This window comes from Notolepis coatsorum, assembly GCF_963971535.1.
Source record: "Notolepis coatsorum genome assembly, chromosome: 11".
In the NCBI taxonomy this organism is placed as follows: domain Eukaryota; kingdom Metazoa; phylum Chordata; class Actinopteri; order Aulopiformes; family Paralepididae; genus Notolepis; species Notolepis coatsorum.
In genome coordinates, this window is record NC_140175.1 from 14,632,377 (window position 1) to 14,645,906 (window position 13,530).

The 13,530-nt window shown below is 45.4% G+C and overlaps 1 protein-coding gene across 1 annotated transcript in view; it reads left to right on the forward strand.

The window, feature by feature from the left end:
- Nucleotides 1–13,530, forward strand: part of erbin (erbb2 interacting protein) — a 174,689-nt gene that overhangs the window by 129,786 nt on the left and 31,373 nt on the right. Inside the window, 5 exon segments of the mRNA XM_084325486.1 lie at nucleotides 1,126–1,255; nucleotides 1,844–1,959; nucleotides 3,737–3,806; nucleotides 9,103–9,202; nucleotides 12,564–12,685. Coding sequence (XP_084181612.1) covers nucleotides 1,126–1,255; nucleotides 1,844–1,959; nucleotides 3,737–3,806; nucleotides 9,103–9,202; nucleotides 12,564–12,685 — 538 coding nt within the window.

Consider the following 13,530-nt stretch of genomic DNA (forward strand, 5'->3'; position numbering starts at 1 on the left):
AAAATGTAAAAAATGTATAATATTTGCACACAGTCGGGCGGCTACGTGGCGTAGTGGGCAAGGCGCTCGCCACGAAATGCTGGAGACGCTGGGCTCGTCAGTTCGAGCCCAGCGCTCCACATTTGCTTTCAGTTTAGCTGGTCGTCCGTACTAATACACATTGGCCGTATTAGGGGGTGGGAAACTGATGGGTGGGGATCGGGCGTTGTGGACAGCGACTCCTACAGGTCGGTTGGTGCGCCTGCGCAGTAGAATCAGGAAGTGTTGGGGGCAGTGTGAGCCTCCCACGCGTTACTCCTCGCCACTGAGAGATCGAGCTGCGCAGGTGAAAAGATGCGACTGCTGTTACCTCAAGTACCGGAGGGGACTTGTACTATGTATGACTTAGTCCACATTGCAGCCGGCTTGTGGGAGGCAAGAAACAGCGTTTGTGACAGGGGAGGGTTGAATTGGATGATACGAAATTGGAATGGGAGAAAATATAGAAAAAATGGGAGAAAAAGTGGATAAAAAAAATATATATTTGCACACAGTCCAGTCATTAAAAGGCAATCAATGTAAAACTCTTACCTCCACGTAAAAAGCTCAACTTTGAAGTTTAGTTTGCCGTGAGGAAAGTCCTCCTCATAACCCGTCTTCTCCTCTCTCTTCTTCCTCTTCTTCTCCTCTCTCCTTCTTCTCCTCTCTCTTCTTCCTCTTCTTCTCCTCTCTCCTTCTTCTCTCTCTTCTCCTCTCTCCTTCTTCTCTCTCTTCTCCTTCTCTCTCTTCTCCCTCTTCTCTCTCCTTTCCTCTCTCCTTCTTCTCTCTCTTCTTCCTCTTCTTCTTCTTCTTCTTCTCCCTCTACTCCTTATTCTATCTCTTCTCCTCTCTTCTCCTTCTCTATCTTCTTCTCTCCTTCTTCTCTATCTTCTCCTTCTTCTCCTCTCTTCTCCTCTCTCTTCTCCTCTCTCTTCTTCTTACCTTCTCTCTCTTCTCCTCTCTTTTCTTCTTCTCCTTCTCTCTCTTCTTCTTCTTCTCTCCTTCTCTATCTTCTCCTTCTTCTCCTCTCTTCTCCTCTCTCTTCTCCTCTCTTCTTCTTATCTTCTCTCTCTTCTCCTCCTCTCTTCTTCTTCTCCTGCTCCTCAGGTTGAGCTCCCTGGACGAGCTGGACTGTAGTTTTAATGAGATTGAGGCGCTGCCCTCCACCATTGGCCAGTGTGTCAACATCCGTACCTTCGCTGCAGACCACAACTTCCTCACACAGCTTCCCCCGGAGGTGAGTGTCTGGGCCTGGCTTGGAATACTGTGTGTTGGGGGGGGTGTGAGTGGGTGACTATAGATTTGAGTGAACCCTGTATGGCCCTCGGTTGCAAAATCCTTCACTTTTTAGCTATTTAAAAAAAAAAATCTGTAAATGTTTATTTCTTATTTTTTAAGCAGATTTACATAGTCAATGGGTCCTGTTGTTCAGCCTCACAATGCTATTGGATGGTAAATGTGCTTATAGGTCCCACCTTCTGGCCTCTGAAGTCTCTAATGTATTTTTTATTTGGGCCTCACAGGGTAGGTGGAGGAACACGCAAACTTTTTGTGAAATGAGCTTATTTGCCATCTACCCTGGAGTTAGACAAGCAGATACATTAGGCTGCAACAGCTGCAACGTTAGCCTAGCTTAGCGTCATTCACTGGAAGTAGGTGTGCCAGTGTAGCCTAGTTCCCAACAGTCTCTCTCTCTCTCTCTCTCTCTCTCTCTCTCTCTCTCTCTCTCTCTCTCTCTCTCTCTCTCTCTCTCTCTCTCTCTCTCTCTCTCTCTCTCTCTGATCTCTCTCTCTGATCTCTCTCTCTGATCTCTCTCTCTCTACAGATGGGCCTTTGGAAGAACGCCACCGTTCTGTTCCTTCACTCCAACAAGCTGGAGTCGCTGCCCGACGAGATGGGAGACATGCAGAGGCTAAAGGTCATCAACCTCAGCGACAACAAGTGAGTCTCTCCTCGGGGTCTCGGCCTTGCAGTCCAGCCACACACCCCGTCCTGCCCGGCCCGGCGGCACACCTCTCTCACCGCCGGTAACTCGAGCACCGCGCGCAATGACACGTTGGCTTCAAATACGCAGTGGCCGTGGGATTCTCCATGGAGCCGCAAAAACACAATACTGTGTACACTTGACCCCCCCCCCCCCCCCCCCCCCCCCCCCCCCCCCCCCGCCAGCGTTGACCCCAGTGTCGTCCCGTCACTCCTCCGCACTACGTCTTCTAATTCTACTGGTCCTGTGAAGCAAAGACTATTTAAAGCTGCTGGAAGGGGGTTTTTCTTTGTTAAAATAAGTGTTAAATAGCTCGACATTCTGACAGCCGTCACTGATATAGAGTGTCTGGCCGGTAACACGGGTCTCTTCAGTCCCTCCAGTCTGCAGTAAAAACACAAGATACATTTCCTGGTATCCCGTTCCCACGTCATCCAATCAGGAGAGAGAACTCCCAGCCACGCCTCGCTGCGGGGGCGGCCAGCCAGCTGTCGGTCAGCTGACGAGGCCGCCGACCTGTTTATTATGAAGACCCGCTTCACGTCCGCCGCCGTAAACTAAATCTAAATCAATGTGTCTCCCGGACTCGCGCTCTCTGTCCAGCCAGCGCTTGTGCTCCCCGAGCCGTTTCACTGCTGCGCCGCTCCGCTTCATGTTTTACACGCTTGTAAAGTGGCGGCGGCCTCGCGGTTTGCTGCCTCCTTGTAGCCCAACTCGTTACCGCGCCTCGTGAAACGTGTCCGTCCGCGCTCTGAGGGCACCGCGCGCTCACCAGCCCCTGCGCTCTGTGGGGGGGGGGGGGGGGGGGGGGGGGGGTTAAGAAGTCTTAAGAAAAGTATTCAATTCATGCGTTCTCAATTTAACGTCTTAGGTATTAGATATAGTCTTAAATTTTATTTGCACAGGTATTACATTTTATGTGGGGGGGGGCAGGCCAGCTGTCGGGAGATTAAATATGATTGAAAATATGGAATATAATTTTTTTGGTGCGTCCGGTGAGAGCTTGTATGGAATGGAACGCACAAGGATTTAAATCGGCGCGCAAGTGTAGCCACCGGTTCAGTGTCGTTACGTGTTTGTTTTTTGTTTTTTTTGCTAGTCATGAACATTGGTATTGAACATTGCTTTAAGTGGTATTAAAAAAGGTCTTAAAAAGTCTTTACATTTAACTTGTTGAAAACCTGTGGATACCCTCCATCTAACCGCTCGGCTGAAGTGGATTATCTTTTAGTCTTTTAAAAAGGTACTGTGTCAACAATGGTGAAAGAATGTCTAACTCGGTCTCCTTTGTACACACACACACACACACGGACTCCCTGTCCGAAACCCAAGAAGTTAATAATTGCCCCGTTAGATTGGGATGTTTTGAGTCGGGACGAGGATGATTGAACAGGCTTTTGTTGTTGGTGTTTATGAGCCTCCAGTCCCCACCGGCACGTTATATGTCCAGGTGTTTTCCACGGCCACAGTGTCAGCTCTGTGCCAGTGGCACTAAACACAGTTAAGCCATGACTCAGCAGCTAAAGTGATTTAGTCCCCCCCCCCCCGCCCCCCATCAGGAGGAGGCTCACGCTGTAGAAGAGAGACGTTACGAAGACCGTTCACTTTTCACTCTCCAATCTGGCCTCAAGAGAGAGACTGTGTCGTTGTGACATCATATAATGTCTGTCTGTCTGTCTGTCTGTGGGAGACTACAGCCAGGTGACTGAGTGTCTCTATTGGTTTTGTCCACAGGTTGAGGAATCTTCCCTACAGTTTCACGAAGCTGAGCCAGATGACTGCTATGTGGCTGTCGGAGAACCAGGTGAGGAACCACACGTGAACAAGGACACACACTGTCGATAGAAGAAGAAGTCTTTCATTGTTTACACACGGTGTCATAGAAGAAGAAGAAGTCTTTCATTGTTTACACACAGTGTCATAGAAGAAGAAGAAGTCTTATTGTTTACACACACAGTGTCATAGAAGAAGAAGTCTTATTGTTTACACACGGTGTCATAGAAGAAGAAGAAGTCTTATTGTTTACACACGGTGTCATAGAAGAAGAAGACGTCTTATTGTTTACACACACAGTGTCATAGAAGAAGAAGACGTCTTATTGTTTACACACAGTGTCATAGAAGAAGAAGAAGTCTCATTGTTTACACACGGTGTCATAGAAGAAGAAGTCTTTCATTGTTTACACACAGTGTCATAGAAGAAGAAGACGTCTTTCATTGTTTACACACAGTGTCATAGAAGAAGAAGTCTTTCATTGTTTACACACGGTGTCGTAGAAGAAGAAGTCTCATTGTTTACACACGGTGTCATAGAAGAAGAAGAAGTCTCATTGTTTACACACACAGTGTCATAGAAGAAGAAGAAGTCTCATTGTTTACACACACAGTGTCATAGAAGAAGAAGTCTTTCATTGTTTACACACGGTGTCGTAGAAGAAGAAGAAGTCTCATTGTTTACACACGGTGTCATAGAAGAAGAAGAAGTCTCATTGTTTACACACACAGTGTCATAGAAGAAGAAGAAGTCTCATTGTTTACACACACAGTGTCATAGAAGAAGAAGAAGTCTCATTGTTTACACACACAGTGTCATAGAAGAAGAAGAAGAAGAAGAAGTCTCATTGTTTACACACACTCTGCACTTCTCCCATCCCGTCGTCCTTCCCCCCCAAGGGCAGCTGGGAGCAGACGTGTGGGGACCAATCCAAGTGCTCCTGTCTGTCTTCGTCAGGGACGCGACAGCGTTAGCTACCTGTTCTGCATGTTTTTCCATTGGGTTTATCTTTATCGGGAGGGGAAACCCTTGCGAGCACGGGGGGAGAACATGCAAACTCCACACAGAAAAGGCCCGGGAGATACCCCACCTGGGTACCTGGCAACCTGGTCCCCAACCGGGAATCGAACCCAGGACCTTCTAGCTGTGAGGCGACAGTATTAACCACTACACCACCGTGGCGCACATAGACGTGAAGCGTTCTCACATAGATCCAACTGGTCTTACTCTAGGGACAGAGTGGCTGTGAGTGAGTGAGTGAGTGAGTGAGTGAGTGAGTGACATTGCCCTGTAATAAAGGTGCATCTAAAAACTGTCCTTTGACACCGACTGATATTTATTGTTGTCCTACCCCTTTTATATAATTTGACTATATATATTATAATTTGATAGATTTGTACTATATATACTGTATAGTTTTATATTGGGGGCGACAGTGGCTCAGGAGGTAGTGTGTCGTAGTGTTCTTGAGCAAGACACTGAACCCCCCTAACTGCAGAGCAGCTTAGCACCTGTTGGTGTGTGAATTGTGAGGCATAAGTTCTTAAGCGCTTTGGATAAAAGCTGCTATATGAATGCAGTTAATTTATATAGTTTTACTGTATATATATACTATAATATATTTCTATGGTCCCGCCTCATTCTATGTTGAGTGACATCCTGCAGAGTTCCAGCAGTGGGGGCGGTGAGAGGTCACATGGTGTGAAAGTAAAAGTGAGGCTGAGTGGGAGACGAAGCAGCAGGGACGGAGTACTAGGGATTTGATCCTCGACCAGCAGGGCTACATGTTCCCCTCTAGACCCTCTTGACGGCACACCATCTCTGGGCATCTGTCTCGATGGCAGACAGCCCTCTCACAACATGATTAAATTGTACACTTTTGGACACAAGTAGGAGGCTTAGCCCATCAGCACCGCGGCAGGCGTGTCACGTGTGTGAAGGCAAGAGGCACTTTAACATGTGGCTGCAATCAGAGCGCTGCCACGGCTCTACACACCTGTCCTCAGTCCGATGGCATTTGAAATCAAAAAGCACATGATGGTTCATCTTCAACAGAAGCACCTCTATAAGCCACACAGCCTTCGCCTTCGTGTAAAGGCTATGTAACTACATTTCGGGGCTGTATATATATAGCAAAGGATGACCCACCAGAACTCTATAGCATCACTGCAAGCATTCGCTTCTTAACCCTTTCACTACCACACTACAGAAGGTTAACCTTTCACTACCACACTACAGAAGGTTAACCTTTCACTACCACACTACAGAAGGTTAACCTTTCACTACCACACTACAGAAGGTTAACCTTTCACTACCACACTACAGAAGGTTAACCTTTCACTACCACACTACAGAAGGTTAACCCTTTCACTACCACACTACAGAAGGTTAACCTTTCACTACCACACTACAGACGGTTAACCTTCTGGTAGTGATAGGGTTAACCTTCTGTAGTGTGGTAGTGAAAGGGTTAACCTTCTGCAGTGCGGTAGTGAAAGGGTTAACCGGCTGTAGTGTGGTAGTGAACGGGTTAACCTTCTGTAGTGTGGTAGTGAAAGGGTTAACCTTCTGCAGTGCGGTAGTGAAAGTGTTAACCTTCTGTAGTGCGGTAGTGAACGGGTTAACCTTCTGTAGTCTGGTTGTGAAAGGGTTAACCATTTGGTAGTGAAAGGGTTAAAATACAGTGAAAGGGTTAAATACAGAATAACATCCTGGTTCTCAACGTTGTCTAGAGAAGGGAACAGTGCCTGGCCTCGAGCCAGACGCACCAGGTGATCCTGTACATATTTAATTTACAAATGACAATATGGTGAACAGTGATTGTGTCTCAAATACTGTACTTCACGCTTGTATCTAAACGCGCCCCCTTTCGCCGCCTCGCGTCCCCTGGACCAGGGTGACTCGACGGTCTCTGACAGAAAGCCATTCTTCGCCCACTGTTGTGTCCCTGTTGACCTCAACACACAACGGTGGTCATTGTGTTAACGGGAGATCGGTGGAGATCTTTGGGCGAGAGACAATCGGCTACGCTTTGTTTCCGCAAACCCGCGGCGGTGTAAACGGCCATCAGTGTGCCAAGATTCTTCTTCTTTACTGCCTATATTTATTGTAACATAATATAACCGATAGGGCATACAGACCCTCATCTGCACCTTTTGTTTTTATTTGTTCTCATATTTTTATATTCAGATCTAATTTGATTGCCTATATTTATGTCTTTCTACTATTACCCTTCCTGTACCTCCCCTCCCCCCTCCCCCATGCTGCTATGACGGCTGAATTTCCCCAAGGGGATCAATGAAGGAATATCTTATCTTAATCCCACCGGTCTATGTACAGCACTGGGGAGCGTATCTTAACCCTTTCACTGCCGCACTACCAAATGGTTAACCCTTTCACTGCGACAATACAGCAGGTTAACCCTTTCACTGCCACACGACAAAGGGTCCGTCTGTAGTGTGATAGTAAAGGGTTAACCTCATCAAGGCTTGTACGCTTTACGGTACGGTTAAATGGTAGTGTCGTTATCGCTACCAACTTGGCCAGAGCGTGAATGTCGACGGAGGCGTGGCCTATGGCCACACCCCTTTAAGAAAGGGACTATTGTCTGGATGGCAACTTGGTTCTGGGATTAGTTCTTATCAGGCCAGGAATGTAATGTAACCTTATCTGTGTGTCAACACGAGTTTCTAGGTCACTCACTGGTTACCTGCACTCTTAAAGCATCACTGGGTCTGTTTACAAGCCTCACATACTAATCCGGTTACTAATGTGCCAGTAAATAATAAAATGGCTAAGGTGAATAAGATATAGCCTTATCCGGAGCTTCCCGGTTCGATTCCCGCTCCTCCCACTGAGCAGCGTGTCGAAGTGTCCTTGAGCAAGACACTTAACCCCTAACTGCTCCCGACCATGGCACCTTCCTTGCATGGTCGCCTCCGCCGTCGGTGTGTGAGTGACTGGGTCAAATGTGAGGAACAAAATTGTAAAGCGCTTTGGATAAAAGCACTATATAAATGCACCATTTACCATTTATATATAAATCTATGAGGAAAATAAACAATATAATTAACTCTTGATATAAAGATATGAGAAAAATAAACAGTGCAAACAAAGGTGCAGATGAGGGCCTGGTACACCCTGTCTGTTATATTTACATGCCCCAATTCAAAACACTGCATACTCAAGTGTCCTGAATCATGTCGGCGTGTAAACATACTTATAGCTAGATATTTCCAGCCGCCACAAAAGGCACTTAGGGTTTATTATTTGAAGTCCTCGCCCAGTTCACACGCCGTCTCTGCTGGCAGCAGCAGCACTGAGGCTCACAGACATGTGGTTCTGGTCCAGAGTCACTGGCTGGACGAGAGAGAAGCAGCGCTGTGAGATCCTGCTTTCTTCTCTGTGCCTTCAGCGCCATGTGGCCATCAAGAGCCTGTGTGGTAAAGACAACGATGCAGCCTGCTGCTCTCCTTATTGATTCTCTCTCTCTCTCTTTTTTTTCTCCCTTTCATTCATTCATTAACTTGTAACTCGCTTTATTTATTTCTTAGTCGTTCATTCTCTCTCTCTCATATCATCTCTCTCGCTCCCTTTTATTCATTAACTTGTAACTCGCTTTATTTATTTCTTAGTCGTTCATTCTCTCTCTCTCTCTCCTCCATCATCCCAGAGCCTTCTCTGTTGCCGCACCAACCCTCTGGAACTCACTCCCTCCAAACATCCGTAGTGCTACATCCCTGCACTCCTTCAAATCCCAACTCAAAACCCACCTCTTCACCAAATTTGTAAATGACTGCCTGATTTCCCTTTTTTTTTTCCATTTTCCTTTCTTTCTTTCTTTCTTTCTTTCTTTCTTTCTTTCTTTCTTTCTTTCTTTCTTTCTTTCTTTCTTTCTTTCTTTCTTTCTTTCCTTTTGATTATTATTTTGTTGTTACGTTTTTCCCTGTTCCCCTTCCCTTAGCTTCCCCCTCCTGTTAAGCGCCTTGGGTCTCCTGAAAGGCGCTATATACATCTCTCTCTCTCTCTCAGGGCCCCCCATTTTCAATTCATCATGACATACACGACATACAGATATACAGTACTGTTACATCCAGACATTTATGACATACAAGATATAGAAATATACAGTACTGTTTAGGAGACAGAGATTCTAAAAGAGAATAATATACATTTGAGCGGGAAGAAACTGTACATTGTACACACTGCTAGTCAGTGTGGCAAGCAGAGGGAACCCGATTAGAAATATTCCTTGAGCGTGTGTACAATACTTGACGGTGATTGTGGCTAAGACACGCATATTTGTTTTTGTCGCCCCCCCCCCCCAGTCGAAGCCCCTCATCCCGCTCCAGAAAGAGGAGGATCCAGAGACACAGAAGACTGTTCTGACCAACTACATGTTCCCTCAGCAGACCAGGAGCGAGGAGTGTGAGTCCCGTCTTGATATGCTTCCAAAAATGTGTCTCTATAACGGTATTTTTCCAGTACAACTTACAATGTGACATCTTTTCTGTGTCTTTATCTTGTAATATAATTGGCATGTGTGTGTGTTCCTGTGTGTCTGCCTGCATGCAGAATAAAGACTTCTCCAAAGTCCAGTTATTATTATTATTATTATTATTATTATTATTATTATTATTATTATTATTATTATTATTATTATTATATGTCATGAATCACGATTTTTCTCTCTTTAAGAATTGAGACCACGATTCTCTCACACGATTCTTATTTTTTTCTCTTTCTTAAACGGACAACATAACATAATATCAAAGTGCTTGACTTAAACTTAAAATGTATGAAAGTGCTCGACTTAAACTTAAAAGTCTCTTGTAACATACAAAATAACTCGTCAGAATCGTCATCATTTAAAAAAGTTAAGTTAAAAAAATAATTTATTTTTTATTTTTAATAAAACAAAATCGTCATAATTTAGAAATGAGATTGCATAGTTCTATGAATCGAGGTTGCGATTTATTTTTTTATTTTTTTATTAATCATGTAGCCTTAACTACAGAGGCTCCCTCTCCCGGTCGTCCTGATTCCTAGGGAGGCAGGAAGGTGCCTCTCGTCTCTACGGCGTTCAGGACCTCGTCACCTGAGCAGGAGGCTGTGTGAGAAACTCTGAGCCTTTGTCTCCGAGCCGCACCTGTCATCTCCGCGTGGTGTCTTCTTTCTCCCCCCCCCCCCCCCAGTCTGGGCTGATCCACACATGATGCCCTTGTTCAGCCTCCCATTTGTTACAGGGTATCTGTAGACGATTAAAAAATTTAAGTCTGGGGAGCTCCAGTAGCTCACCGCGTACCTGGAGCGCTATTTCGGCGCCGGGGACAACCGTGCTCGTCACGGATCTGGGGTTAGCAAGTTCGAATCCCGGACTGTAGCCGTATCTTTCTCAGAGTGTCTTCCCCATCTACCCCCATTCAAACCTGTTTCTGTCGGTCATTCTTGACCAGAGAAAATGCAATAAACGCAAAAAGAGCCAGCGGAATGGCCAAAGTTTAAAAAAAAAAAAATAAGCCTGAAATGAATCATACTCAATGTAAGTCCTTAACCCTTTCACTGCCACACTACGGAAGGTTAACCCTTTCACTACCACACTACAGAAGGTTAACCCTTTCACTACCACACCACAGAAGGTTAACCCTTTCACTACCACACTACAAAGGGTTAACCCTTTCACTGCCACACTACGGAAGGTTAACCTTTCACTACCACACTGCAGACGGTTAACCCTTTTGCAGTGTGGTGTGGTAGTGAAAGGGTTAACCTTCTGTGGTGTGGTAGTGAAAGGGTTAACCTTCTGTAGTGTGGTAGTGAAAGGGTTAACCCTTTGTAGTGTGGTAGTGAAAGTGTTAACCTGTGGTGTGGTAGTGAAAGGGTTAACCTGCTGTGGTGTGGTAGTGAAAGGGTTAACCTTCTGTAGTGTGGTAGTGAAAGGGTTAACCTTCTGCCTTGAGAAGGTGAACTTGGTGAACAGCCAGGGTGTGACTCAGTACGGCAGGGCCTGGCTTGTTGTTGCGGCAGCACCCGCCTTGTCACTCTGGAATTGGAATCTTTCTCCTTTGAAGATTTCTGTGGAACCAACCATTGTTGCAGGACGGAGGCAAATCTCAAAATTGAAACTTAATAGATTCTGGAGGGGGGGGGGGGGTGGATTAGAGGGCCTTAACCCGTCTCTTAGCAACCCAACTTGAAACTTCTCAAAAGAGCAGCCTTGGCAGTGGGCAGAGTTCACAGCGGCTCAGGGAGCGGCACTCTGGAGTGCGATTAGAGCCTGAAGAGCAAACAGAGCCCCCGCCCGCCCGCCTTCCACACATTCTTCACCGCGCCGCCTGAGCCAAGCGGACGTCGTACGAGCATGAAGGCTCCCGCTGTGTTCCCGATTGTCGCGAGCGAGCGATCCATGATGGGAGCGCGTTAATACGTGATGATGGGAATGGAGTGAAACGTATAGTGGGCCGCACGTCTGAACTATTCCTGAGTGTTCCTCGTCCAGGATGGCATTCTGTGGCAGGGCTTTCCCCCAGGACCTTCAAACAACACAGTGCTGAGTCGCAACTAGGGGCTGGTCCAGAGGGGGACCGTGCCCCCCCACCGCGACACAAAGGAAATGCAATAAAGAAAGCCGTTTGCTGTCCTGCAACTTAAAAAACATAATTTCAATAAAATAGCAAACAGTATAGTAACACAAACACACGCATACGCCCAGTTGTACAGCCCTGGCTTATTCCTATTTTATTTTTACATAAAATTGTACTATATTATATTGTGCTATATTTTATTTCGTTTATTTATATCCCATCTAATTGTATTCAACCTCTTATTTACAGTTGTACAGCCCTGGCCTATATTTTATTTCATAATTATATTATTCTATTGTGCTTAAACTTGGCTCATATTTCATTTTATCTTACTCCACCTCTTTATTGTGTTATCCGTCTGTGTAACGTCGCACCGATAACGTCCTTGTGTGTGAAAACTACTTGGCAAATAAAGACCTTTCTGATTCTGAGAAGGACGGAGCGATCACGAATTAGACAATGATGGGTCTGTTTCTAAGCTTTCGCTGCAAAAATATAAATACAAACGTAAACACGGTATAGGGGAGCGGGTGCGTTGTCATGGTGAGGCTGCGCCCCTATTCCATTGTTTAGGGGAAAGCCCTGTGTGACAGTGTGGTGTAGCGTGGTTTTATTTCTGGTTGTTGTGTCATGTTTGGGGAGATTCCTGCAACCGGAGCCCACGATTAACCTGAGAGTGGATCTTTTTCCACACGTGTTCACACCATAGGGCATAAAAAAATATATTGTTTGTTTCCTGTTGGTGGTCAGTTAAGGCCATGGGTAGGTAGGGAATTTATTTTATTTAACTTTTTATTTTATTCTTTCCCACGGCGACTATGGATAGGGAATTTCTTTATTTAATTAAAATGTTCACAACAACATGGATGCATGTACTCTGCCAGCATGTTTAATATCCATAATACTAAAGGTTTGACTAAGATTTGTATGAAACTTTATTGTAAAAAAAAAATAATAATAATTTTTTTTTTTTAAACTCGTAAAATAAATTGGGTCGCGCCTAAATCGGCAGGGTCGGTCGGCAACCGGAAACAAACCATTTTTTCTTTTAGGCCTAGCAGGACGTCGTAGTCCTCCATCAGTGTCCTCTGCTGGGGGAGAGGTGACGCACTCAGAATACCCAAAGATGAGCCGTTACTCATATCCCCGCGTACGCTTCGCTCGTCAACCTGACTGGTTGTTTTTTCGCCCCTGCCTTCCTTCAGACATTCCCAACTCTGACAGCGAGAGCTTCAACCCCTCCCTCTGGGAGGAGCAGCGCAAGCAGAGAGCCCAGGTGGCCTTCGAGTGCGACGAGGACAAGGACGACAGGGAGGCACCGCCACGGGTCAGTATCCACCATCCTCCATCATCCATCGTCCATCATCCACTGTTGAAACACACTTTTCTGTTCTGATCATTATGGGTGTCAGGTTCAGAGAGGCGGTGTGATGCAAATGGTTTTTAAAGGTGCTGTAAGTGTCTTTTGGTTAAAATAATAAGTGTTAAGTAGTTCTACATTCCAACAGTGTCTGGTCAGTAACATGGGTCTCCCAGTCCCTCCACTCTGCAGTAAACACAAAATACATCTTCTGGTATCCCGTTCCCACTTTATCCAATCAGGAGAGAGAACCCTAGATATTTTTTTTTACACATTTGCTTAGAACTGGTTGTTTTTTTCTTATTTCTGTCGGACCATTTTTGCAGTGTGTGGAGTTCTCTCTCCTGGTCGGATAAAGTGGGGTACTAGAACATTTATTTTCTGTTTAGGGACTGGGAGTCCCACGTTACTGACCAGACACTATCAGTGATGGCTGTCGGAATGTAGAGCTACTTAACACTTATTATTTTAACCAAAAAACACTTACAGCACCTTTAAAAACCATTTGAATCACACCGCCTCTCTGAAACCGACACCCATATTTTTACCAAAAATGTAGAGCTATTATTTTAACATGTAGACCACTTATTTTAACAAACAAAAAAATACCACTTACAGCTCCTTTTAATGAACGTATGAAACGCATGGACTGTCAAAGTGATGTTTCTCACTACAGTACAATCTCCACTTTATACAAGTTCTAAGATAACATAAGATAAGATATTCCTTTATTGATCCCCTTGGGGAAATTCAGGCATCATAGCAGCATGGGGGAGGGGGGGTACATGATACAGGTCGTAAAATTATCGTAC